Source organism: Lipophrys pholis (genome assembly GCF_963383615.2).
Source record: "Lipophrys pholis genome assembly, chromosome: 12".
Taxonomy (NCBI): Eukaryota; Metazoa; Chordata; class Actinopteri; order Blenniiformes; family Blenniidae; genus Lipophrys; species Lipophrys pholis.
This window is the reverse complement of record NC_137641.1, coordinates 22559638-22585602: the sequence shown is the minus strand read 5'-3', so window position 1 is coordinate 22585602 and position 25965 is coordinate 22559638. Positions and strand designations below refer to the sequence as shown.

General features: G+C 42.9%; 1 protein-coding gene across 2 annotated transcripts; it reads right to left on the bottom strand.

Annotated features, from left to right (window-relative positions):
• Window positions 1-4286: 4286 nt before the first annotated feature.
• Window positions 4287-24109, bottom strand: zbtb7c (zinc finger and BTB domain containing 7C). 2 transcript variants are annotated; one of them, XM_080477676.1, is made up of 4 exons: window positions 23959-24109; window positions 7419-8154; window positions 6636-7297; window positions 4287-6174 (listed from the first exon to the last, which is right to left on the bottom strand). In XM_080477676.1, exons 2-4 carry the CDS (start codon window positions 8133-8135, stop codon window positions 5562-5564), a joined length of 1992 nt encoding a protein of 663 aa, XP_080333802.1. In that variant the 5' UTR covers window positions 8136-8154; window positions 23959-24109; the 3' UTR covers window positions 4287-5561. The 2 variants fall into 2 exon arrangements, with proteins under 2 accessions (XP_080333802.1, XP_080333803.1); XM_080477677.1 differs by lacking the exon at window positions 23959-24109 and adding an exon at window positions 14483-14908.
• Between the last annotated feature and the right edge of the window lie 1856 nt (window positions 24110-25965).

The window sequence follows — 25965 nt, the reverse complement described above, 5'->3', positions numbered from 1 at the left end:
GTCAAACATAGAGAAAGCAATGGAAAAGTTTAGTTGTCTTTTTTTCTTTTTCTTTTCAGAACACATTAAGGGTCATTCTAAATTCGCCCAACGTGCGACCTGACGTGAAAATGTGAGCGCATGCATGATTAACACTGCACAAACTCATGTACCCTGAAAAGCAATGGGACTTTTTCCCCACTTCAGGAAATATTTTACATTTGAAATGAGAATACTGCACTACAAATATCTGGCAGCACCAAAGGAGCTGGAGCCGCTGCCGAGCAGCTCATCAGACCATAGTTGTACATATTGTTCCTTCTGTTGCCTTTTCAAGGTTTTTTTTGTTTTGTTTTGTTTTGTTTTGTTTCTGAAGGTGCTTCCTCGTTGGCCTCACAGAAACCCCACAGAGAACATCGCTCCGCGCTACCTTCAGCCGACTCTGCGGTCCAACTCGCTGCTGCCTTGCGTAGCTGCATTGTCATATCGCTTCCTCAGAGGATGTCCTATTAGAAACGCTTTGTGTGTGCTGACACAATGCGCCAACACACACACACACACACACACACACACACACACACACACACACACACACACACACACACACACACACACACACACACACACACACACACACACACACATAACCAGATCCAGTCAGAACCACTGTGTGTACCAGTGCGGGCTCTCCTGTGCGATCACCAGGGTGGTGACTGAGTGGAGCAGAGGGAGGAACCCAGAGGGGACGACAGGTTACTGGGTCAGGAAGTCACACCTCGGGAGGGTTGTGGGTTCAGGAAGTCATGCACTCATATACAGACACACACATGTACCGTTTACACATTGTCTGGTGGGTGTGCATGTTCCGCTGACGTCTCTCACGCTCCAGTTACTGTCTGACCAGACTGTCATGACACAGTTTACAGGACATCCAGTTCACTTCCAGTATCAGCAATCAGCTCCCAAATCAGACAAAAAGAAGTCATATGAAGCACGGTTTTTTCTTTAGCTCAGCGTTTTATCATGTAGTTCAATAAAAAATAGTGACTGACAATTTTAACATTGTCTGACCCTTGCTGACGGTCTGGATGGACTGAAACATTGAGAATAAATGGTACAAAGGATGTTTGATCAAGAGTTGTCCAATGTTGAAAATATCAATGCCATTTTCCATGCCTGTGCCGCCAAAGACATTTGTACTTATCATAAGAGAAAGAAGCACAGATGTAAATGACAAAACTGCGTTAGCAGAAAGTCCTGATTACTCAACATGTGATTGCTGCAGAAATCACATTAGTGATGAAATAGTTGTGTTCAAAACTAACCCTATACATCCAGTGGTTTTTCTTTTGAGATTTTAGAAGAAATTCAGGTTAAAGTGATTTATTCTTCTACTAAATCACATATTATAAGGGGACAAATCAATAAGATGAAATTGTGTAACAGCTGCGGGACCTTCAGACTAAAATCCATCTGACAACTGGAAATGACTACTTTTTACTTTTCTGCATCGGACTAAGATGAATCCTGCTCTGTTACAATGATCAGTTTTTTTTTATCTATATAAGCTTGTCCATTTCATTTCTAGAATCACAATTGGGTCTCCATACCTTAAACGTTTGTATAATCACTCTGATCTGTGTGTTGTTATTTTTTTGCACAACAGGCATTGACTCATCCAGCAGACATGGAGCTGCATTAGCTTTGGCTTGGCATTGTGTTTCAGGTGATTTAATTGAATGCAAGTCCATTATTATCTCCCGTCTTACTTCTAGGCTGGTTTCCATCACCTCTTGGGAAATGACTGGCTGTTTGGCTGCTAAATGCTACTCTGCTTTCAACAGATAGTCTGGCCGCTGTATAGGCAGGTAAAGCAGAATTGGTCGTTAATATATATCGTATATATATATATATATATATATATATATATATATATATATATATATATATATATATTAAGAAGCAGTTAAAAAAAATGCTGACATTTACCTGCTGTCTAAAAAACGTAGATCCAAACCTAAAACATGAAATAGGCACAAGATAAGTTTACTTCCCCAATAAATGAGAACAAGCCAAGACTTCCTTTTGCAGCTGCCATCTGTCCGTTAAGAAAGTTGGAAGGAAATGACTCTGATTCAATGAGATTCAACCGTTTTAACGTCGTTTTATTCACTTTTTCCATTAAAGCAAACCAAAAATCTGCTGCAGGGATTCTTGGATTATTAAGGAACACTAAAGCACACGCTCATCACCCCTGTAGGTGCACAGTTAATAAAAAAAACAAAACGTTTCACTTGTACCATAAAAACCTCTAAATATAAGTCATAAAACCACCATGGAGCAGCGACGTGTGTAAACTTCTGCCCTCATGAAAGAAAGGGGGATTTCATATCCCCCCCCTCTATCATTCAACACGCCAAATTGAACTTGTTATTGTTTTTCCTGAAGTTCCCCTGCCAATACTAAATTGTTTTTTCTTTCTTTTTTAACTTGTGTCCCAATTGTGGCTGACTGCAAGGACGTAAAAGTAAATCTTAACCTTTATCGCCCTCTGCAGGGATTTAACGGCATCAAAAAGCCATCGGTATAAATCACATGCAGTACTTCTTATTTTCCACTAGAGGTCAGGGCGAAGAAACAAAAGAGCGCTGTAGTGATCGAGGCGCAGCCTGTAAAATGACCGCTTTGGAGTCATGAAGAGATTTTATTCATTTGAAAACAATTGAAGTTTTGTCACCAGATGTTGGGAATAGACACTCTCTCTGCTCGGGGAACGTCAGTGAACATTTTTCTAGAGTGATATAAGGAAAAACTACACCTCAGTAACTGGTTTATTTATATATGGGAAAGGAAATGATTAAAAGCAAATGATCCAACAGTAACAAGTCAGCAGCATCATCATCATCAGTTTCTTCTATAAAATAAATACCTTGTGATTTAGTTAGTCTCTGAATCTCTTTTTCTAAGAAGTCCCTAGAAAACATACACACACTTCTCCTCTATATCTGAATCACTAAATCTGTATTTACTGAGATAGAAATGATCTGCCCAGAGATACCTGTCATTTCAGGTGATGAAATTATTAGAAATACAACTCAATATAATGCGGGTGAACAACTGAACATGGCATGGCCCATAACTTAAGTGATGTTATTGGTTTCACTTTCCCAGGTAATAGAAGTACCAGCTATCATTTGAAGTGATTTCAATTGACTATATTAGAGCATTTATTTTGGCTGCATAGCGGCGAGCAAAGTGCTCAGTGGCGTTTCTGTGTGGAGTTCGCATGCATGGCTTTTTTCCAGTTGTACTCTTGGTTTCAAAAACATGCATTTTGGGCTAATTGGTGTTTCTAAATGGCCCATGTGTGTAAATGTGACTGTGTGCAGCTGTTTCTGTTTGCCCCGTGATAGACTGACATCGTGTTCGGGTTGTACTCTCCCTTTGCCCAAAGTCAGCTGGGATGGGCCTTGAAACAAAGTGGGATGAAGCAGTATCGAAAAAGAATGGGTGAGTTTATTTCAAGAAAAATAAAATGCGTGCTTGTTTGATAGAAATAGAGCCGTGCAGATAGCTCTTTTCATTGAATTTATTCTCGTGAATAACTTTGGTAAAGGTGCACTGTCACAATTTGGCCTTTTGGTAGTAGGGAGGAAACTTTACAGTCTCACAATGATCAAAGTTTGCCAATAATGACTGAAGTCAGTGTTTATAAGATGTTTAACAATTTCTGGCCGACTATTTGTGACCTTTCACGACTCTTATCTATCATATACCGCTTTCTGTCTCCTGCTCCTTCTGCTTTCTGCAACTCTCCCTATGTGTGTCGTCCTGAATGATAACTCGCACTCATTGATGACAAATATGTATTTTATACGCACGACTCACCATCAAAATGTACAGTTGATCTCGGCGGAGACGTCAGCTGTTGTGTGACCCCCGGTGTCACAGCAAACGTTGCCTACCTGCGAGCCTGCGGCTGACTCGCGCCGCACTGTTATTTATGTAGGTGTGAATAACAAACGGTGTGTAGTGGCAGGTATTGCAGAGCGAAGGTAGCACATAACATTGAATTTCCCGGATTGGAATACAAACACATTTATATTATTGCGTAACTTCTTGGCTGAAAGCAGTTTACTGTGACAGTCATTATACAAAATCATGCAATTAATTCTTTGGGCTGGAAGCTGAAACATCCCACGAAAAATCAGTCTGTCTATCTATCTATCTATCCATCCATCCATCCATCCATCCATCCATCCATCCATCCATCCATCCAGGCAAATTACACCCCCACACGAGAAGTTCAACATTTAGTGTCTTTATAAAACAGATTTGCAAAATATAGCCAAGGCTCATTCATTTTAAATACACATAAATAGCAAGAAAATACTTTCTCATTTCAATAACTCAAATAATTTCCGAACTTCTTTGTACACAATTTAGAGATGAACGTCATATGAAAAGAGTGGGAGCGAAACCCTTCTTGATTCCGTCGCGGCAGAAAGAACACGAGCGCACTGTGTAGCGAAAGCGGCAGTCGAGAAGTCAGAAATATACACATCCTCTGTGGAAACACTCCTAAACATTAGGACAAAGTCGTATTCAAGTCTGTGGCATATCAAAGTACACGTCTTTGGAAGGATTTTTCAAAGAACTTTAAGCGCAATATATGTATTCATTCGTTTCTTCTTCTTTTCTTTTTCTTTTTCTTTTCTTTTTGATCATCATCAGCAAAACACCATAATTAACACCACCATGGCAAAAGATTTGTGTTCATATACAATAGTGCAGACAAGGAGCTCAAACCAGAACAAGGCAGTGAAAGGATAATGTCACATTATCGCGTATCCTGGTTTAGACTTCAAGTGGAATACCTTACTTTGAGAAAATGTTAAAGAAAAAGTGAATGATCAAACCATTTTAAAATGTTTTTTTTTTTTTTTTAACCAGAACACTGGTCATTTTTAAGACTCTTGGACACAAAACACCTCACCACCATTTCTTTTTGTGTTGCCGTTCAGTTTCAATGTAAATTCCTTTCTGTTTGTGTGAAAACCCAATTCTACAACCCTTTTTATTTGATGCATCTTGGTTGTTTTTCATTCATTTTAGTCACTCGTTTGAATTTGCAGCGTTTCATTGGTCAAAACATTGAGCGATTTTGGTTATTAGTTTTTATAGGGGAACAAACTCTCATTTGTTTTTTACGAAGTTAAGACTTACGTTGGAATTGTAACCATACTTTGAGTCAATGCCATTTTATCTGCATTGTGGATCAATATTGCTGATGAGACACCCAAAACTATTGAACGTAGTGTGAAGAGAAGCTAATGGTTCCGTTTTTCTTAAATGCAATAAAACTAGATGTAAACATTCACAGGGCTGACACAATTATGTAATTGGACTGCATTGTCAAAAAAAAAAAAAAAAAAAAAAGGTTTTACCACTGCCACATCAGCAGACTTTAAAATGTTTGCATTTCACTTCCTGGACCAGAACAGATTCAAAGAATAAGGAGATTTTTTTATAATTTTTTTGAGTCTTTCTTTTTTATCTCTTCATCTCCTGTGGACCACGGTTCATTTGGCCGGCTCAGGGATGGGAGGAGCGCGCTCAAGTCTCATGGTCCAGGGGTCAGAGGCGGCAGCGTAAAATGGAGAATGGGTAAGTACTTCTTCTCCAGCCAGGGCAAAGGCAAATACTCCCCTCTGCCTCCCTGCTCCCGCCTTCTCCTCCTCTGCGACGTGCTTACCCTCTGCTCGCCGTTCCTCCCGGCTCTCCCTGGCCGCGCTCTTAAATCCCAGACCCCTGTTCCCGAGGCCGAGCAACTCCCCAAGTCCGTGACCCTTGACCCCCTGGTATGCGGCGCTTAACCCGTTCTCCTCGAAGCGGTTGGCTGTGGCGGCAGGGGGGCACAGGAAGTTGCTGGTGGGCGCGGACCGCCAAGCAGCTGGCTTTCGTCCTCGTCGAGGGCGGGAGATGCGGCAGCTCTGCCTCTTGATGTGTCGATGCAGGTGGTCGGACCGCGTGAAGCTTTTGTAGCAGTGCTCGCACTGGTAGGGCCGGACCCCCGTGTGAATGCGCAGGTGGTTCTTCAGGTCGTAGTTGTGGACAAACTTGGAGTTGCAGTGAAGACAGATGTAGGGACGTTCGCCCGTGTGCTTCCGCATGTGGATTTTGAGTTTGTCTTGTCTGGGAAAAGAACAAAAAAAAAAAAGAAGAAAACATGTTCTAGTGTGTAAAATATGGAAACGTGAACAGAAGAATCACAATACTTTATTTTGGCTTTCTTAGATTTTACGTTGTAAACCTGACTAATATTCAAAGCTAATGGAAGTTAGTATTCAGCGTGAGCATTTAGGTGTTTCTTTGAAATAAAGATGGAAAATATGAACAAAAAAGAAAAAAGAAAGAAAAAAAGATGAAGGTAAGTGCGATACCACTAACAAAACCATCAGAGGGGCTTTCCACTTCAAACCCTTTGATATTCAGATAAGGTTAAAAAAAACAAAACACGCACGGGGTATTTTTTCCGTCAAACCTACTGTTTTACATAAGTTGCTGCTTTGTGAGCAAAATGCAGACAAGAAGCAGAATCTTTAGCTGGTTTGTTGATGGGAAACGCGTGTCAGAAGAACCACTGCTCCACCTACCTGGTGAATCGTACTTCGCAGATCGTGCACATGTACGGTTTCTCTCCCGTATGTGTTCTCATGTGTCGCGGCAGTTTCCCGGCTCCCTGGATGACTTTGTTGCAGATCGGACACTGCTGCGACGCTTTGGGTTTCATCTTCCTCTCCTCCTCCAGCTGCCAGGGAGGGAATAACGCGCTCAGGTGGGACGCGGAGCTCAAGAAGCTTAAGTACGACCGGAAGTCCGCTTCATCTTTAATGGGGCCCAGTGAGTGACCCTCCGGGGGCAGCGACCCCACGTTCACTGCGCCGCCCACGCCCGAGCTGACAAACTCTTTCAGGAAATCACCTTGCAGCAGGCTGGGCGGGACTTCCTCTTTCATCTCCTCCTTGATGATCTCTCGCTTCACAGCGAGATCGAGGGGCCTGGGGGCCTCGAGCGGTGCCGAGGCCGGGAAAGCGTGCTGGTGCCTGGCTTGCGATGGGGCTCCGGCGTGAGGGTGCTGGTGGTGGAGCTGCTGGGGGAACGCTGGGAACTCTGCAGCCCACACGGAAGGGTAGAATCCAGGGAGGAGGGGCGAGAAGCTGGCCCTCCTGTCCAGTGTTGACATGCGGGGGTACAGCCCTTCTTGGAGAAGAGATTCAATGGAGAAATCCTTCAGGGCACGACTCTCAATACTCTCCTGAAAAAGAGACAAAAAAAGACGAAGATGATGAAAAAGACATCAGCGCGTTTGGTTTCATTAATGCCTCTTCAAACCTTCCTGTTTGACATGAAACAAGCAAGATTAGATGCAACCGTACCTGCTTTGCTCTCATGGTGTCTGGAGACAGAGACTGTGACGACTGTCTGCGCAGGTCAAACTGCTGGTGGTAGGTGGAGGTGCTCGGCGGAGACGAGTCCCCCGTCCCAGGAGGCGTCCGCTCCCCCCTGCTCTCCAGTGACTGCAGTGACCGCTCGCTGACGTTGTCCTCCTCCTCCTCATGCTCGTCCTTTCTCGACCCCGCTTCCTCCTCCTCATCCTCCTCTTCTTCCTCCTCGTCTTCCTCCTCCTCATCTTCCTCCTCCTCTCCTTCCTCCTCCCGCCCTCCTCCGTCTGCGCCGCCTCCGCCGCCACTGTCCATGATCTCCAGGCAAACGTTGATGATGCAGGGGATCTCCAGCATCTGGGCTGCGTTCAGGATCTCTTTAACGTTGGACGCCGTCACCGTCAGAGTGGACGTGTAGGCGAACTCCAGGATGGCCGTGAGAGACTCTGGAGCGACAAAGTCAATTTCGTACACAGCGGCGGCGTGATGAGGGTCTCCGCCGTCAGCGGTGGCCACGGTGAAGAGCTTCTTGAAGTACTGGCTGCAGGCGGCCAGAACGGAGCGGTGGGTGCGGTACTCCTGGTCGCGGACGATGAGGATGACATCGCAGAGCAGGCCGTCGCGGCGCTGCTCATTCAGACTGCAGAGGACGTCGCTGCTGTGGTTTGGGAAGGGGATCCCGATCAGGTCCTCCTCTCTGTGGTGAACCATCCTCCTCTCTGTGTCACAGCTGGTTAGGGAGACAAAAGTGGAACTGCTGAGTAACAAAGAAAAAGACCAAACTGGAAATCATTTAAAGAACACAAATGCGTTTCTCAATTGTGAACAAGACACAACTTTTCATTCATGTCTGAATGTAAAGCTTAAACATCTGTTCAGCCTTCAAAAATGCACGATGGTGTTTGTGTGTCGAACATATGTACACACATTTCTGAAATTCTTTCTGTTCCTCTGAATAAATATTTGTGCCCACCTCACAATAATACTAAATAGAAAAACATCTATACATCACATCTTCTTCAGCATCCTGCTTATGTGCAATTCGACAAGATAATGAAAAAATACTGAATAAACAGCATGATAATGTATTTTAAAAAATGACAAAAAACTTGACATTGAACATATATTTTGATTCAAGCACAGTTCAAGATGTTTATATTAATTTATATCGGTATGTATGCTTTCACAAATACCTTAGTGTTTATATTACCTCTCCCTTTCTTTTGATTTTAATTCTTTTCATGTAATACTGCGTATTATCATACATTGTATATCCTTTTTTATTCATCTTTTTAGTCTTATTTTATCTCTTCATTTTTTTTTGCTTCAGAGATTCTTGTGAGTTTGTATGTGTGCGTGTAGTTTACATGCACGCAGGCACGCAAGCACGCAATTGTATATGTGCAGCTATTTTTCCATTTTCATTTAAAGCATCTTGAATTGAATAATGCTTGTAACAACAGTGAGACTTTAACTCAGAGATAAAGAGACGTTGTCACACGTGAAGTTATATTCTCAATTTGAATTTATTAATTTAAACACTGGCCTCATTTTGCAGCAGAATAAACATCGTTTAGCCCACATGAACATAAACCTCTGTTTTTTTTTTAAGATGCTTAAATGTGTGATTTCCTGCTGACACTTAATGGTTGGTTCCAGCTATTGACACTACACCTGTATGAATATAAACCCACACAGTTGTAAGGACAGGCTCTGCCTCCTGAACTTCATTTTAGGCTTCACACACTGAGATGAAGCACATCTTGATGTAGCCGTGGGGATTCTCCTGATGAGGAAGTTACTCTTTGGGATAACGACGAGGATGAATTAAGTAAAAAGATCAAACAGTATCTGAAGCACTGATTTGAAGAGTGCAGCCGGAGTGATAAATCGTCCACAGCTCGGTTACCACCTGGTATTGCATTGAAGCGTTTCTGATGACGGGCAGCATCCATTCATTAGATGAAGGATTGTGGAAAAAAAAAAGAAAAGACCTGAATAAGGGGGAGGCTCTTAACTGAAACTGATATTGTTAACACAATGAGTGACAGTCTTGCTTTATTAAAATATACTGTAGGCATGCTTGTTTGTGCACCATCTGTGCAGCAAAGGCAACAAGTGGTAAATACAGCATGTCTCATTTTGAGCAAACATCACGTCGGGGAATATTTATTCTTGAATGTGTTATCACGATTTCTTGTTGAAACTGTGTGAGTTAGGGAAACCCATCATCTTGATAAGACAAAAAAACAGAGTCGATTTTTTTTTTCCCTACCCGACTTGACACTGTTGAGGTGCGATCGAAATGCGTGACAGTTTCTGTGATAATGCTCATAATGTCCAATCCCTCTTGTGTTTTTCTGCCAGATATGAGCACGACGAAAACTGATACCTTCGTCTGAACAATACCGTGCGCGATTGGGATGTGGTGAGAAGAGGAGAGAATGCCAAAAGAGGTCAGATTGTACTCTAGATACTGTATCCTGCCAAAGTGCTTACTTGCACTCTTGTCCTCGCTCATTTGAATCATAGGACGGCGACTAAGCAGCAGATATTGTCTCAGCACGCAGACAAACCTCGGTTGTGTTCTCAGCGTTTCCACTCCGCAGCTGCATGAGTTCCTACCTGTTGATTCACTGCGCTGTTGTTTACACTGACAGTGATAAAACCTCTGCTGGCAGGGTGCTCATTCATTCACATCTATGAATAGAGCTTCAATTTAGAGAATCCACACTTGGTGGTCACTGGAGGCATGTGTAGATAAATACTTTGAAGCGGCCCCGCTCGCCACAACTGCATTGTTGACTGGTTCTAAATGGACTGAAGCCATACGCGCATACACACGCACGCACGCACGCACGCACGCACGCACGCACGCACGCACGCACGCCCGCACGCACAGTATCACAAAGTCTCACTTTCTTGTTCCTGCCTCGCCATAGGAGGAGGAGGGGGAAAAAAAAGAAAAGGAAACTATTTCAGAAAATCCCTTAATTCACCTGCAGGTATACAACTTGGATACCAATCTTACATGTAGTTTATTTTTGTCGGTCTTGTTGCTAGGTAACTGTTGCAATGTTCATGCCATTGATACAGTGTGGACATAATTGAAATGTCTATAGAGGGGGCGGCGGCATACAATATAGGCTGAGAGGCCCGCGCACCTTCCTCGCCGGGAAAACCGGGACATGAGAGTGATGGAGAAACTTACATGGACAACAAAATCTCATTGGGTGATACATTTTAAATCAAAATATTAATAAACAAACAAAAGGAATTTGGATCTGTATTTTTTTTTCCAAATTCGTGCAAAAACCTGTACTTCAGTCCAGTAGCTTCACGCGACAGTGAAAGTTTTTATATTTCCTTTGCTCATCACAAAGAATAAAGCAATATCCGATTTCTATGATACGTCAATTTAATACTCATAAAAAAAACAAAACAACAAGCTGGTTAAAAGGTGGGAGAATCTCCAGTGAGAAGGGGAGGGAGAGATCAGATGGCCCTAAAAGTTCCCTAACAGGTTGCACAAACACCAGCGGAGGGGCCCCTCCCTGTAACAGCCTGCCAAGGCAAACAATGGTGCAGAGCTTGGAACAACACCGAGTGGATAAGAGGGAGAGAGAGAGAGAGAGAAAAAAGAGTCTGACTAGGAGGGCTTGGCGTACCCGCTGTCATTCGCTTGCTCTCGGTCCATCCCACCCACTCCTGGAACTATGGGACACGTGCTGCTGTTGCTGTTTGTTCGCCTGATGCCCCAGCGAGCACCACTCCCCTCTCGGTTCCCACTGTTTGCCAGCCACCAGCTCGCACTAACTCTTAGCGGCCGGCCCCTAATTACAATGTGGAGAGGATCTAAGGAGGATGTGCCACATAGACAGGGAGGGGAGGAGGGCACAGCTTTCCCACCACAAGGTCCTGGAGCGACATTTCACCAGCCAAACTATCTTAACCCTTCACACACCCCACCCACCCAGCGGTGCCTCCAGGGTGGGGACGCCTTCAGAAAGGGCACCGATAATTACTATTTGGCTTGTAGTCCGTTTTTAAAGTTGTAAAACTAACTCAATAAACAGTAGTCAACTTTCAGAAACCGGCTTGTTTGTGGTGACAGACTTTTTGAATGAATAAATAATTATAAAAAGTGGCTTTCTTTTTTAAAAATGAACTATATCTGTTTTTTGCTATTTGTGTCACAGATATATGCGAAGTTTTCCCTGTCATGCAGTTTGTTAGACTGACTTCTGATAAAGGCCTCTCTCTATATATCTCTCTTTCCTCCTTCCTGTAATGGCCACGTCTCCTCTCATGCCTCACTTAGTCACTAACACTTTCAACTCAGCACTCCCACCCCAAATTATGTGTCACCTCCATTCAGTGTCGTCTTTCTCCCAAGAACTTCATCTGCTTTCCCGGCGCTGACCACCACCAACACCACCTCCTCCTCCTCCTCCTCATCCACCCCCTTATCCTAATCATTCTCCTCTTCCTCCTCACCTCCTCCTCCTCCTCTTCCTCCTCCTCGCTCTGTCCGTGCTGCAGCTGTATCATCATTATACCCAGAGTAGAGTGGCTAACTTGTCCCCAACCCTGACCGCTCAGGCCACAAATCAGCAGCTAATGTCCATCTCAACCCTTGTCACGGGCAGACACTCATTTGGCCTGTAAGCTGCAACACCCAAAGCCTAGTTTACCCCTGTCAGGCCGGTGCATCCACCTGACCCACATGCTAAATCACCAGCAGTCAAGAGTTTTACCCCTGTCACCAAACTGCCCATAGCAAACACCTGCTAAACAACTGTCACAGACGGACAATTGCACAGCCAATAATTTAGACTATTGACAGCCAAAATTCACCCCTTATTAGGAGAAGACATTCATTGGACCTACTGTGTAAGCTAGTCCATTATCACCAGTGAAACACCAGTGCACCTGTTTCTCCAGGAGGCAAGTTCCTCGCCCGGTGTTTTAAGTGTCAATTGTTGGGAGCCTTTAGGCTGCATCGGAAGGGTTTTTACACTCGGTCCTAATTGCTGTCAATTACAGCCGGTCAGGAAGGGATATAATGCTAGTTACAACATGGGTTGTTTATTTTTCAATAAAGTGAAAATGAAATGTCAGAGGTCACACTGCAGCATTTAACTGTAAATTTTACGTGAAAGTTGAACTTTTTTTTTAATGCGAATACCTGAACCGTATTATTTCAGTAAATCTATGTGAGCCTGCGCCCATTGTTAGTAAGGCAGAATATTAGAACTTTTTGTGGACAATGAACCTGCAACAAATTCGAAGAAATCCTTGAACTTCACCTCAACTTCACTATCTTTCAAAGAAAATATGCTGAACAAAAATGTTTCAACAGGTCTGCAAAATATTACATTTCATTATTGACTTCATTTTAATACTTCAGTTCGTAAAAAAATGTGTAAATCGCCTCATTTAATTTAGCGCGTTATGTATATTTGTCTGTTTGTATTTATCAGATTTTTGATCAAGTGAAATAATACTAATCAGTTTAGTCTTCATTTAGTTCGAGGTTAATTAAGCCAGTTTGGCCCCTTAAAGCGCCTGTTTGCACCAAGTGTCACCGCCTGTGCCTTCAGGGAGGCTCATAGCCACACACCATTATCTCTGTCACCCCAAAAAGTAAACACAACTTTATGATTCACTGCTGAATATCTCTTTAGGAGAGTGTCGTGTCTGGACAATTCACAGAGAATTGATTGGCAAATTCCTTTTCTTTTCTTTTTTCCCCCACATCACACAATGTTTCTGTATGTCTTTGTTTGAGTTGAATAAAGAGAAGAAATTTGACATAAAAGTTGTATTGAGTGCCACAATGTAGAATAGAAGGTTTTTAACTTTTAAAGCTTATGTGCACCTTTTTTAATTAAAAAAAAAAAAAAAAGACTCTAAAAATCAACCTGGTAACCTTGAATGTACTTTAAAAGGTACAATTGAACGCAATTATTTCACTCTGGCAAATGTAAATGCAAAACAGAAAGTAGCCTCATGAGAACATGAAACTCAGTGTGTCTTTAAGCGAACACGTCGTGATTCTTATCTATGTTAGATTTCCTGCCACAGAGGCTTTCCTGCATTACCTTCAGTCAAATAATACACGTTCTTATATCCGACACAGAAAAAGAGAATCACACCCTTATTTAGCAATTTGATACGCCACATATATCATTGAAGAATTAGATGAGTACAAACTTAAGAGCTGAAAGAGGACGGACTCTGGTAAACAGCTCTAATAGTAATACAGGTAATCACATTTCGTAACTACCTGAGCTAAGAAGTCTATAAAGACACTGCAGGTAAACAATAATTTACAGCTCAGCCTCAAATCCATAACATGTTTTGATTTGGTCCACACTCCCAAACATCCCATTTCTAACTTTATGAATTACCTGAGTATTTGTTTTTGGATTTGATGGAGAGTGTCGTATAGATATGGTAACTCGAGTGTGTAATTACAGTTGGACACAAAACACACACTTAAGTCCACTAAAACTACTATGTTTGACATTTCCAAGATGTGTTGTGATGCTATAAATGCTTGTGCTATTTCCAGAATCTCACGGCAACGAAATTTAGACAACAGCCGAAATAATGACACGAGTCGGCGGGTGACTTTATTGACCTGTTTGCACCTTGTCAGGCCTTTATGGTGTTAGGCAGAGGGCTACGGCACTCGTATAAACGCTAAATGATACACACGTGCACGCTGTAACTGAACGCACAAGTGCAAGCTTGTTCACACACACACACACACACACACACACACACACACACACACACACACACACACACACACACACACACACACACACACACACACACACACACACACACACACACACACACACACACACACACACACACACACACACACACACACACACGCACACACGCTGTAATACTGTGACAAATTATTATGGACATATACACACACCCATGCATGCACCACAAGTCTGGCTCCCACATAAATTTACACATGTCTTGATACGTTCCCCAGCATTCCTCAGCTCTCAGCGGCACATCACCTACCGTACCTTCAGCTTCTCGCTCCCGCTCACGTGTCTTTGTATTTCCAGACTACTCAAAGGCTCTGTTGCTCCTCACTTGACCTCTCAGCATTGCTCTCTTTAATTGAAACACAGCTGCCTTTCTCTTCGCTCGTCTGTCAGTCAGTCAGCCAAGCAGTCAGTCCATTCACAGGCTCCACACACTGGGCACTGATGCCCATTCACAAAAATGAACAATACAAAAACAAAAAAAAAAACAAAGCAGCCAGAGAGGAATATCCAATGGAGAGGAACAAGGCAGCGCAGCGCATGAGAGCAGAGTGTGATTCTTGAGTCTCTCCGTGTTGCAGAGTGGCTAGTGTGGAGTTTAGAGCCAGGCTCTCTGTTGTGTGTGGCTCATGTAGGACGAGCGAGAGAGTGAGAGGAAGGGAGGGAGGGCAGCAGCACTGCGCTGTGGAGATGTCGCACCACTAGTTTTTATAGCAGGGTGGGTAGCTGGAAGATAATAATACCCCATCCTCCTCCACAACACAAGTTTAAGCGCAGTGTGTAATAAGCCCATGGCGCAGACACCCTCTGATTTAGGTCAGACAAAATGAATTTTTAGTTGTGTTAAGAGTGGATTTTGGTATATAGGGACCGGGGCAAAGGAACTCGAAGGGGTTGTTTGGGGAGACGGAGGGAGGGTAAAAAAAGCAAGGAGAAAAAAAAAAAGAGAGAGAGAGAAAAGTTGGACAACTGTTTTGTGCACCTCTGTTGGGTTGCTCTCAGGCTGAGATGTACAGAAGCAGACAAACAAAAGCTATTCAGAGACAGCCACCTTCAGTTTTGCACCGGTTTTGAACACATAGCTGGATTTAACAGTAAGTTTTATTAAGGAAAAAAAAAAAAGCTCTGTGTCCCCTTTACTAAAGCTGATGTAGTCAGATGTGTTGATTTGAAAAGTAAAATCACTTTAAAGCTGTCTGCATCTGAGACAATTCAACCACAACCACTGAGAAATACCGCAAGCAACTGTGGACAGGCGTATGCTCTTTCTTTGGTCAAACTGTTTTTCAAAGGTTGAGAGGAGCAGAAGGCCAACGTTTAGATTCCTGCTTTGACTCAGAAAGTGAATATGCAGGGTAACAGTTGGTGAGCTCGCCGCCACTACCACCTCAGTCTGTGGAGAGGAGGAGGAGGAGGAGGAGGAAGTGTATGCAGAAAGGTGTAGAAATAAGTATTGACTTGAGTGGAGGAGAGGAACTCTGATTAATAGAAGCTTTGTGGATATATTTAGCGGTTTAAACGGGCCGTGGAAAGCAGAGAAATAATGTCATTCATGCCTACAAAGCCAAGAAAATAACCTCTTACATTGCTTCCTATGATGTGAGGAAATATGTATGTTGTTCAGAAGCTGAAAGAAAAAAGAAAAAAAAAAAAGGAACTTTTTTCTCTTGTTTTCACAGACGAGCCAAATGTTATGACAAAGCACATTCGTGGGCTCTCAAACAGCATTTGAGGTTTCCGGTGTGACATCATTAAACCACACCCTTTTTGGGGTTCATGGAAGTTTTATCACCTAAGTGATATATTTCCTACTTCAAAAAGATTTCTAATTGTCTGGTCAGACTCTGGATTTAGCAAAACACCAATAGTTGTTTGATAATAAGATTCCTGCAGCATTTCATTCATAAAGGAAGGATATGCAGACAGAAATTGTTTTCTTAGTGGGTTACTGGACTTTCAGATGTACTGACGTATTTCCAACCATCCATATATCATAACCAACAATCACAACGTGAAAGCAGTCAAACTGTGTCGAGGTGACCTCCACAAACAAGTAGACATCAGAGTGTACATCAGACTGCTATGCCCACTTCCCCTTGGGGAAAACATGGACCAAAGCAAACCGCAGCCCATGCCCACGGTGGTTTACACTGTTTTGTACAGGGTGAGAGCTGAGGCCAGCTCACACTGGCATTCAGTATATATAAACAGGGTTAGCCACTAACTGCAAGCAGGCCAGCCAGACAGCCAGAAAAACAACGTTGGCCATCGTATAAGTTCAGATATCTGTCCTGAACACGTTGCCGCCGCCATAGCAGCACGCTGTAACTGGTACCTGTAACTGGTCAACTGTTTGAAACGGCACCCTTTTCTTTAGCAGCAGAATTTTTGGAAGATATAATTAAGAGATAATTGAGAGATGGACACCATGGATGCTTTTGTGATGGTAATGAGGGTACGTTTGGTATCTTAAAAAGAATTTGTACATCTCAGAGGTAATTTATCTCAAACAAAAAAGCTTTCAGCAACAAGTTATATTTTGAATTAGTAAAAAAAAAAAAAAATCAAAAACACTGAGTCTGGCTACCCTTCATTTCTTCGCGTGCGCTGAGCTTCAGCCACTCTGTGTGCGTGTCACAAGAGAAGACTGGAGGATTGGAGGGGCTGAGTAAGAGTCATCTGTTTTGTCTGTCTGTCTGACTGGCGTCTCAGCGTACCTGTTTACTGCCACCTGCTGCTCCCAGCACGACACCCGTACCAGGACACCAGATTGGCACTTTGGAGGGGAGGATGGGGTGTGAAGCAATCGTTACATAAACTTGATATGGAGGAGACTTTGATGCCGTACTAGTCAGCCTGGCTCGCCGTACAGTAAGTACAGATCCGCCGGCAGAGAAATGCCTACATTTTGGACTAAAAGTGGCTGTTTTTTGTGCCTGTGAGAGGGGCTCATCTGAAAATCTCAAATTGTCTTGTAGCAATAGTTGCAGTCAGATACCACAGAGCACCAATTTGCATGTCAGTGGAACAAAAAGACACTTACACACTTTCATTATTGAGAATTCAGTTCATTGAAGGGTGAGACCTACTACCCCCTGAAAAAACCTTTGATTAACCCTCTCCACCCGTTACTACTGGCTCCAGAAAGTTCTATTGTGTGCTTGCACTGCTTAACTGTCAGGTTAGGTTGTTTGACACACAACAGCCCCCTCGATGCTGTTAGGAGAAAAAAAAAAACTCTTTCCTACACACACACGCACACACACTAACACACACACACACACATACACACACCTATTCACTCTTTCTGATCTCTCTTTGATCCTGGCATATTGCTGCTTTCAAACATCAGAAGTAGAAGATGGTTTCCCCCCCCAAAAAGTCCAGCAACGTTTTATTCAGATTCTATTAGTACACATTCTATTTTCATGTATTCACATCAATGAGTCACTCATTAGATTCACATTATCGATACAGAAATACTTGTTAGTGTTTTAATTACATCAGCACGCCCTCAGAACTAGCAACCGTTTACTTATTTGAGAGTTTACGTTGTAAACTAGTTGCTGTACGAACACACTGGTACACTATAGGTGATCTGAAACCCTTAAACTGTATGTTAACTCTGAAACTGCACTAACGTCTGTTGATTTTTCTAGCCATCGTTTAAAGCCTAACAATGATCTTTCCTCAACCTTGACTGCATTTTGTAAAATGAAAGTATTTTTCAGTGCTGATTGGAGCATCAAAGAAGAAAATAGAAAAAAAGAAAATCTCCTTAGATGTATCTTACTAACAGCCCACACTTTCACAGTCTCTCCAGGAAGGCATACAGTACATTCAGCTATAGTCAGTTTTTACAGATCAAAAGTCACTATGTTTGTAAATGATGAGAGGATGACGATCTCGTACAACTCGGTCGGTGTAAGGTTAGGTAACTAAATATCTGGAAATTTAAATTATTCAACACAGATTTACCTAATATGGTATCATAAATGTTTCTGAGGAGAGGACTTTAAAGCAGTATGAATAAAATTAAACTTTATAGTCTACTCAGCTGAGGTTACAGGTTTCAAATGTAGCAGTTGTGAATAATGAGGGGAAAAAAAAGGCTTCAGTCAAGTGCTGAGCAGACCTTCCTCGGACTAATAGCTGCAGAAACAGACAATCCCAACCAGCCCAACTTGTGCCCTTTACCCCGCTGTCTCGAGGCCAGGTGTGGCCTGGTGTGGGTGAGAAGCAGGAAAGGGAGGCAGTCATCCCCCTCCCCTCCCCTCCACAATCCACAGATACGCCATCGCAGCAGCCTCCCGTATCTACACCCACCCCCAGCCTCCACAAGTCCAAGGACATAGACAGACTTGCAGATGCACAGTAAAGCTACTGTCGGTTCTTTCCTCACTCGGCCAGAGACAAATACTCTCAAAGACATCCACCCATCTGTCATTGCACCGCGGTCGTTAAAGCTTGCCCAGGAGCATGCCATTTGGGTGAGCGAGGTGAGGGCGTTTCTTCTCCACTGACCTGTCTGTCTCTGCTTGAACTTTCCCCAGATCTACAGATCTTTCAAACACTCTAATCAGTATTGGAAGCTTTGCCAAAAGGGAGGTAAAGTACACAAGCTGCATATTTAGAACTGCAAGCACAGAGAGAGACAGAGTTAGTCTTTTACAGGTGTGTGTGTGTGTGTGTGTGTGTGTGTGTGTGTGTGTGTGTGTGTGTGTGTGTGTGTGTGTGTGTGTGTGTGTGTGTGTGTGTGTGTGTGTGTGTGTGTGTGTGTGTGTGTGTGTGTGTGAGGATAAAATAAATTCCTACAGAGAAATCCTTAACAAAAATATAGTTGTTGTTTTTATTTTAACTTTGTTACCATGTCCATGTGGTGTTTTTTAAAAAAAAAAAAAATTTAATTACAAGGTAGAAGCCACGTGATAAATGAAATACGCTGTCAGCTCTGCTGTTTAGTACTGCAGTGTACAGATATTCAGTACAAATACTTGAATTTATACAACAAGCATTTCTTTTTTCTTTTTTTTCTTTTTTTTTCTTTTTCAAGCATTTCTTGAATTCCACAACTCAGGAATGAATCCAGCTTAAACTTGGGCTTGAGGTCACCAATTAACCTCATATGCATGTTTTGGACTGTGGCAGAAAACCGGAGAACCCAGAAGAATCCCCCACACACATAGGGAGAACATGCAAACTTAAAAAAGAAAGGCCCTGGCTGGTATTTAAACCCAGACCTTCTAACTACTTTGCTGTACTACCTTATAATCACTTTCAAGTCAAACTGCCGGCCAGGGGCAGAAGAGAGGGTGGGGTCAGAGGCGCTTATTTGCATTATTAGATGTCTACACATATTAGGCGAAATGATAAAGAATAAGCAAGCCATATTTTGGAGGATGTTTTAAAAAAAGATATATATACAGTATATGATGAAGGGGTTATGTTTATCGGTCTAAATCAATGCCAACAGAAGACAAATAAACAGGATCGTTCTTTATGTTTGTGGCCACTTTTATTTTTCTACTCTTGCTTAAATATGTAAATTTATTCTGGACCTGAAACTGCAAACAAAATGTACAAGCAGTCAAAACTCCCTACCAGCGAAATGCATCCTCTCAATGTATTTCATTGTTCAGTTGTCTTCTTTTTTATTGACTTGGTGTCAATACTTTGTGTGACTGTGTGTGTGTGCGTTGTGTGCGCGGTGCGAGGGTCGTCAGGTGAATGAGGACAACTCCTTATGGTGATAACGAGAGGGAGGCCAGCCTTGGTGGGACAGCCTCTGTCTGCCCTCAGGTAGTGTGTGTGTGTGTGTGTGTGTGTGTGTGTGTGTGTGTGTGTGTGTGTGTGTGTGTGTGTGTGTGTGTGTGTGTGTGTGTGTGTGTGTGTGTGTGTGTTGTGTGTATCAGCAGGAGAGCCCTCGGGCACTCTGGCACCTCCTAATTAAAACCAGTCAGGCTGCAGGGCAGGGGAGACAGATGCCTGTCATGAGACACACACACACACACACACACACACACACACACACACACGCACACACACACGCACGCACACGAGGGGGCAAGCCACACTGAGCCACATGCATACTCACAAATATACAAATGTGATGCATAGGTCAGTTATTTTTGGATGCAAACTCAGTTTCATTCCACCCACTCAGGTATCACACAGGTAACTAATCTGTTTTCTACCCAAATGACAAATAAGAAGCCAAGAAACCAGCACAGCTGCAGCATTAAACACCTAAGAGGTGCAACATATTTAATATTTGATATATAAGCACACATTTTTTATAACATAAATGGATCATATTTGTCTGCATTTTCTACTTTCATTAATAAACGTGCCACTTACCCACAATAGCTCGCCTCAGGTTAAAACGCACCTCGATAATTTGGTTTAAGTCAATGAACTCTCATTAGTTTCATCTCTACCTGAAAGCTGCTGGATTACAGCCTGCGTGTTCAACGTGTGACACACACGCCAAGCGTGGCTCACACTCATACTCACTCATATGCAGTCGTGACCCACAGTTGCTTCCAGATTGACACATCTCTCTTGTTCCCAAACACAGAATGAGACATAATTGTGCTGAACGTCTGTTACCTGCAGACTCTGTCACATTTTATCTCCATTCGCCCATGTACAACCTAGAGCTGCAGGCGACCACATATAGTACTTAGCAGGCTAACTGCTGTTTGTCTGGGGTGGGTGGGTGGATCAAGGTATGCTGCTCTCCTTTCTCTCCGAGTGATTAGATAGCATAAGCAGGCCAGCTAGCCTAACCCACACACTCATGTCTCTAAAACTGCCATCCAAGCCCTGCTTTCTCTTTTGCTGCCTCTCACACACAGGTGGGTGGACCCACTTATTCAACCCAGATCTTTCTTTTAGACATTATGAAATCACACTCTTTTTTTTTTTTTCCCTGTCTTTCTTCTTTTCTTAATCTAACTCCCTGATGCTGAATGACATTCGGCTCTATATGTTCCCTGCAACATCTCTTACGGCTTTAATTTTCCAATTTACAAGGCGATTGATCGCCGTGCTGAGAGTCACGTCTCTTTGTGCCTGTCACTGAGCTAAAGCTAGGTGGGTTGCCAGTGGTTACAGGGGCCTATTCTGTATTATCTAGGTAACATTCAGGAAACACCCACAATTTGTCTGTGAAATGCTTCGCTGCACGACCACATCACAAATCGTGGCTGCCACTGACATTTCACATGTCAAAAAAAGTGTAACGCCAACTGTCTCTGATGACTTTGACCCTGTTAAAGAATATAAGAACCACCACCAGAACATTTCCATTGTAACTCAGTAAATGTACACACAAATCTATGGTATTATAGAATTTGAAAAGGGGCTAAATAGGATGTTGAAGAAAAAGAAATCCAATCAGTCAGAAGTTATTATGAGGTGAAGTTTGCAAGTAGGAAAGCATAACTCTAGTAGGTTATACAGTCATGAAAATAAGCGACTTTTCCAGCGATGGTAATGCAAACCAAGAACAATCAAACACATTTCTAATAATATAATCAAGTGGAGGACACACTGTTTGTTGTTGTGCCTCTCTTTTAAAATATGTGAACATAATCAATCATTTTATGGCAGACAAACACTGAAAAGTGATGAGAAGCGGCAGCAGAGACAGTGGGGAAAAAAGAAGCGGAGAATGGCGAAAATTGCAAACGGAAAGAAAGTATATAGCTTGAAAAGTAGAGAGGGTGCGATCGAGCCGACCTCTGGGAGTGCAAGTGCCTGCCTCCCTTTGGCTGCTTTGTCGTTTGAGCCAGGCGCTGTGTTTCGTGAGGAACGCAAAAAGTACACAAATCCCACAGAAGGAGCTTTTTTGGCAGGGCTCGGGCCTCCCACCCACGGCAGCCTCTTCAAGCCTCCTCCCATCCTCTATTCATCTGTGAGGGGCGGCTTACTCACCCAGCCCAACTCCACACAACAAAACCTGGCCCTCGATCCTACGGAGGAGGGCGGACACGCACGCATACACACACACAAACGAACACCCAGTCATCACGGGCGCATGAACGTATAGATGCACGCGTTCTCTTCAACACAAGCGGGGATGCTTGAGGGTGCGCGTCAAATTTATTGGTTCAAACTTTTCTCCACAGATAGGATTTTGTCTTCTCTCTCCGAGGAGCTTTAGACGACTGATTTGTTTTCACCTCGTACACAACTGTTGGAATGACACCTGTGCCTCGGGAGGTTAAAATCTGATTGTGTATCCCGACGTAAATGCTGTTACACGGGCATGCCCACACGCTGTCAGGTGGGATGAAGGCGTGTGGACTCATTCACTCTGTCAGTCTTCATCATGAACACATTGCGTAATTTTGCATTTATGAAGCCACATCCTCATTCATTCTGTCCACGACACTGATGTCCTCTCAGTCCATCAGTCCAGGAATTGTTATACAGCCACATAGACGTTCTCTCTCTGTGACTTTCTACTTTTTTGTGTGTGTGTGTAAAGATTACTAGCTTAACTGTAGCGTATAATATGGGAGAGATTGTGCAAACATGAATGATTCCTGCCCCAGGTAATGTTTGTTAAACACACCAATGTGAGAGAGGCCCAGCAACAAAAGACCTGCAAGGATCGGGTTCTATTCAGATAATCCAAGAGAGGGAATGAGGCAGACAGAGCCGAAGTCAGGGTGTGTGGAGAGAAGAGGTGTGGTTGCGTCTACTTGATTGTATCCCTATCTCACCCCCACTGCACCAGGAAGAAAGCTCCATAACTTCTACCTTTTTATGATTGAAGATGGAAGCTCATAAAGTGACAGGCTGAATCCTGTCCGTATACATACTGCTTTGAAATATGTAATGTTTTTTTTTTTTTTTACACAATATATTTTGATGTTTAAGTTCTTCAGTCATTTTAATACACCAGAAAAAATCAAAACCACATGCTTGATGATAATGTTACGAGGCTGCATTTGACTTGACCCAAAAGTGTATTTGTCACTACTGTGATTGTATGTGCAGGTTTACCTTGTGATATTAAGAGGAACGTCGCACCTCTGCCCCCACATGTGTTGCACAGGGAAATCGACGAGGCTGCTTTAGACTGTATGATGAGACTTGATTCCTGTTATCCTGTATTACTGCATTGTCAATCCGAAACGCCTCATACCGAGGCTGTGTTCAGTTGCATCTGCCAAGCACATGCGTGGCTTCTTCGCGACAGGATGATGGATGCATATGCAGTATAAAGTCACGCACATTAAATGTCTGTGTTGTTATACAAGCTGCTGCTTCAGTAACAACTTATCGTGATATCAGTCTTTCAATCTGTTCCAGCTTGGTCATGCTTTCACTTGCTTCCTCCTCAGTGTGTGTGGCTGTGAAGAGGGAGGCTTTCACTGTAAGCACATCTGTTGCAGAATCTGCACAGGACATTTCATGGATGAAAATAGCTACATGTTTTGTTTTTTTTGTAGGTTTTTTTTTTTTTTTTTTTTTTGCAAATATACGCTCAACCTAATATAAAGTTTGTGACATGAAACATTTCACAAACTTGCAATGGGAACACAGAGGAACTCGATTCTACAAAAGGTCAGCCATCCTTTAGTGTGATTGTGGCGCTCAGTGGGTAGACGACGGCTCTCGCATGCCAAGACAGGATATATGTAACTTTCACTATGACTTTTTTAAGAATATGGAAAATACTACAGGAGAAATAGTGAAAGAGAAAGCAGCACATTACTGACCTTTTTAAAGAACCGAAGGTTTGAATTCAGTTCCTCTTGCGCGCACTCGCTCCCCAGGCTGTCTCAGCACTAGCAGACTTGTGAAAGTGAGAGCGGGGCAAGATAGAGACGCAAATTTGCTCCGAAGGTGTGTCAGTGATTTTGGAGGAGTGAAAAGGTAGCGTTCCGCGAAACGGTTATCTAAGAAACACAACAAAACAAAAACTGCTACACCCACCAGCCTCAGCCAACACCCCTCCCTCCCTCTAAACCAAAAGTATTTGGCACCGTTCCCTACAAGTCCACCTGTGCTTAGGGGAGGGGAGTGACACACACTAACACTCACAGGCCAAGCCTAGAAACCTGCTTGCAAGCTTGGACCGGGTGGTATGGTTATGGTGGTAAACAGGCACAACTCGAGTAAGACTGGTAAGACTCGAGGGCAGAGAGGAGGGTGGGTTGAAGGTCTGTTGGTCTTAAGGTCCTTCAGCCAAACTCAACTCCGGAGGGCTGGAGTAGAGGCCAAACTGGGAGTGAGGGTGAGAAAATTAAAACAGTGAGACGGGAGTTGGTGATATGTGCAGCTGGACGGCTGAGGCTTCTAAACAGGGTGAAGGGAAAACATGGGAAAGTGCAGGGTGGAACTAAGTGGGTGGGTGTCTGCCAGTTCTAACCAGAGGGGTTCATATCAGGTATCAAACAAAATACACATCACAGAAAGGAGCCGAAGAAAAATATAAAAGTGATAGAGACAGTATCGGAGTGAATGTGGGTGTGTGATTTTGGCGTACCAGTTCGTACCTGGCAACATGGAGGAGCCATTGTGCAGCTCTGAAGCCCATAATGCAGCATAATGGGAATATAATAAGAGGGTGTGATCAGCGATGTAAACACTGCTGCAAGCGTCATATTGGGTGATAGCGAAGCAAAACACATCAACAAGTTTAATGTTTGTCAAACAAAACCCAGAGAAAAGTTAGGATTTTGTGACATTAAGGCAATATGAGGCAGTGTATATATAGGAATAAAAAGCACTTTTGCAGCATTAGTGAATATGAATATGTCTGCGTTTCATCTCATTTTTTTGAAAATGAATGCCTGTGCAGAACAATCCAAGCCCTTGTTTGAACCCATGTTGACTAATGTTTATATTTAGGCTTGTGTTAGATAAGTCCATGCAGTAATATTCAAGTCAGCCGTCCTCAGTGTAATTGGTGGTTGCTTGTGCTATATGTATGAAAATCTGGTTTACGATTGCTTCTGCTATACCTTCTATAAATGTTCAATCATGTAGTCCAATGATGGACGATCAGCGGAAACACATCTCCCACTTTATCCAGCAACTGAGTGAAAACACAAACCAGTCGGGGTTTTGAAAGTTTTGAAACCACAATGCAGTCCCTTAACTTTCACGTTACACAAACATCGTCTCTCACCAATTAGTCTTTTTTTCTTTTCATGAATGTCAGACTGTTTTTAAAGTGAAAGTAATTATTGTGAAGGACTGTTAGGATCCCGAGGCAATAAAAGCAGACATTTTCTCATGCTAGTTAGATTTTAATTAATACATTTTTCTGTAAATTACAATATGCATTTGCTATAACTGAAACAAATAAAGTTTTCAGATTTATGTTCTTTACACTTATAATACATTACACATACAATTTGTTTAAAATGTGTGATTTAATCAACGTAAATCATAGTTTTCATCAACCACATGTTCATAATGGCTTTTTTCAAAACTTAAAGGAGAAACACCATCCCTCCTGACCGCAAGACCTTTGTTATTGCTTTACCTCCTCTGAACCTCTCCGACTCCTCCACACAAGGAGATACCGCACAGGTAGAACAGGGCAACTTCACACAGGTCGATCCCGTCCACCACCTGGTTCCAACCAGGATCCATCCTGCTGTGATGCAGACGGTGGCTCATGTTATATGCGAATAATATATTTTATATATTATTATTCGCAACACATTACTGGCCTCAGTGATTTGTGACCAGTTATTTTTGTGCAAAGGTCAGCT